Below are 2,500 nucleotides of genomic sequence, written 5' to 3' on the forward strand. Positions count from 1 at the left end.
CTCCTCCATCGTAGAGCCGTGACAGCCAACAGTCAGGATTCTGTTGCTGGGTGCCTCGTATTGAGGGATAAGCAGTGGAAGGGCTTGCACTTCAACATAGTACTTAGCATCGTTTAGCGTCTTATCCTAGCCATCTTTCTTTACAGGGAATGGTTAAACCTAGTGATTGTTAGTGCTTTGTACTTGTTTCTATGAACATCCTTACTGTACCGTCAGAGATATATTGTTGTTTCTCTTTCTTCTGGCAAATTGACTTATTGTAAGTGGCTTTTGATAAAAGCCTCTGCTAGATGCCCTAAATGTAAATGTTAATGCATAGTTCGACCATGTCCTGGATGTACGACGGGTCTGAGCCACTTGCAGCATGAAGGCAAGTACCAGTACAAGTACCGGTGACTTGACTGGTTTGTGAGCCTCCACCAGCAGCCGGTTCAGGGGGCCGAGGGGTGGTGTTGGGAGGGAGAGCGTTGAGGAACAGACGGGCGCCGCGTTCTGGATGAGCTGCAGAGGTCGGACGGTTCAAGCAGGCAGACCGGCCAGGAGAGAGTACCAGCACTCCAGAGGGCAGAGGGGGGAACCTGAGACACCAAAGCCCGCCTGGCCCTCTGGGTGAGGGGCCGACCAGACGCCCTGATGTCCTGGAGCTGGGATCTGCAGGAGCACTCATGTCAGCAATGAAGGGTAGCTATCACGTTAATCGTTTTAAAAAAGCATATCAGGATATAACTAAGTATTATTTATTGCCGGCTTATTCTTAAAATCGGTGCCGTGAAATCTAGCCGTATTTTATGTCAATGTATAAGTGGATACCATCCATACAAAATGAAATCCTTTTAAGGAAGTTAGACTGAGGAAAATGTGTATAATTGAGCATGTGGTTAGTGGTTATTCTAAAAAACGATAACAATCCAATACCTCTACATATGCATACAATTGCTAAAGGTTAATTCCCAACTATATATCAATTGATTAAATAAAGTAATGTGGAGGTATTTGGTGAGAAGTCAAGAAACCAGTGCAGTTCCCATCAGTTCCTTTCTCTGTGCAACACTGACCCCTACTGTCCACGCAAAATAAAACAGACGCACACACGCATGCACACACATGCACGCACGCACACGCGCGCACACACACGCACACGCACACACACACACACACACACACTCACACACACACACACACACACGCACGCACGCACGCACGCACGCACACACACACACACACACACACACACACACACACACACACACACACACACACACACACACACACACACACACACACACACACACACACACACAATTTCACTATTTTTTAGGCTCTAGCTATTTTACAATATGTTTATCAATTTGTTGTGTACATAGTTATTCATTTTATGCATTTTTTTTTACCATTTATTTCTGAAACACAACTTATATACAAAGGGCGGTGACCACGTGTGTGAGCGAGGGTATGCGTCATCAGTCATCGCCGGGAAGTAACGCGACTTCATGACGTCATACGCCTGCGCCATGTTATCCAATAACAGCCATAACAGCCCACCTCAATGACATGGGTTGTTCTGATCTGTATCTTGTACAGTTTATGAAAATATAATTCTGAATTATAAGCATTTTATCATGTTGAAGGGGACAGTGAAGACGGGCTCCCGCGTTTTCAGCACATCTTTGATGAGACAATGTGTCTGTAAAGGTGAGTTACCTTCTTCAGTATGGGACATACAAACATGTGTATGTGTGTGCGTGCGTGTGCGTGCGTGTGTGTGTGTGTGTGTATGTGTGTGTGTGTGTGTGTGTGTGTGTGTGTGTGTGTGTGCCAGATCTCAAGTCTGTCTGGGTGTCCCATCATAGCCTTCTATATATAACGCATTGTTCAGGTTTCAGCCTCTTATTCTGCTCTTCAGAGCCAAGATGGGCGGGTGGCCAGCGGCCAGCGGTTGAATTGTAACCGGAAGGTTGCTAGTTCGATCCCCGGCTCCTCCTAGCTGAGTGTCGAGGTGTCCCTGAGCGAGACGCCTCACCCTGACTGCTCCTGACCAGCTGGCTGTCGCCCTGCGTGGCTGACTCCGCCGTCGGTGTGTGAATGTGTGTATGAATGGGTGAATGTGAGGCTATGTTGTAAAGCACTTTGAGAGGCCACTGGTTAGAATAGCGCTGTAGAAATGCAGTCCATTTACCGTCCACTCTCGTTAGGGTTGCAATGCTGACACTGCCGTCCGTTGTGTGTTGAGTGTGTAAGAAGCCTCTTTGGATAAAAGTGTTCAAATGTAACGTGAGCGATGTCTTCTGCCGTCTAGACGCTCGCGCGTACAGCGTCCTCCCGGTGCCGCGAGACGAGGAGGAGGAGGCCATGCTGCACCGGATGATGCGCGTGGACCACGCCGGAGAGTACGGCGCCAACCGCATCTACGCCGGTCAGATGGCCGTGCTCGGGCGGACCCAGACCGGCCCGCTCATCCAGGTGGGAACGCCGGCAGTTAGCAACTCTTAGCAACTTTTCG

At 48.7% G+C, this 2,500-nt stretch overlaps 2 protein-coding genes across 2 annotated transcripts in view; one reads left to right on the forward strand and one right to left on the reverse strand.

Annotated features, from left to right (window-relative positions):
* The window catches only part of nomo (nodal modulator), a 164,484-nt gene that overhangs the window by 38,154 nt on the left and 123,830 nt on the right, over positions 1-2,500 (reverse strand). The gene's annotated exons all lie outside the window — the stretch shown is intronic.
* The window catches only part of coq7 (coenzyme Q7 homolog, ubiquinone (yeast)), a 3,911-nt gene continuing 2,893 nt past the window's right edge, over positions 1,483-2,500 (forward strand). Inside the window, exons 1-2 of the mRNA XM_056587095.1 lie at positions 1,483-1,692; positions 2,297-2,460. Of these exons, the coding sequence (XP_056443070.1) occupies positions 1,620-1,692; positions 2,297-2,460 (237 nt within the window). The 5' untranslated portion in view covers positions 1,483-1,619. The remainder of the gene's footprint in view (positions 1,693-2,296; positions 2,461-2,500) is intronic.

Source organism: Gadus chalcogrammus, chromosome 3 (genome assembly GCF_026213295.1).
Source record: "Gadus chalcogrammus isolate NIFS_2021 chromosome 3, NIFS_Gcha_1.0, whole genome shotgun sequence".
In the NCBI taxonomy this organism is placed as follows: Eukaryota; Metazoa; Chordata; class Actinopteri; order Gadiformes; family Gadidae; genus Gadus; species Gadus chalcogrammus.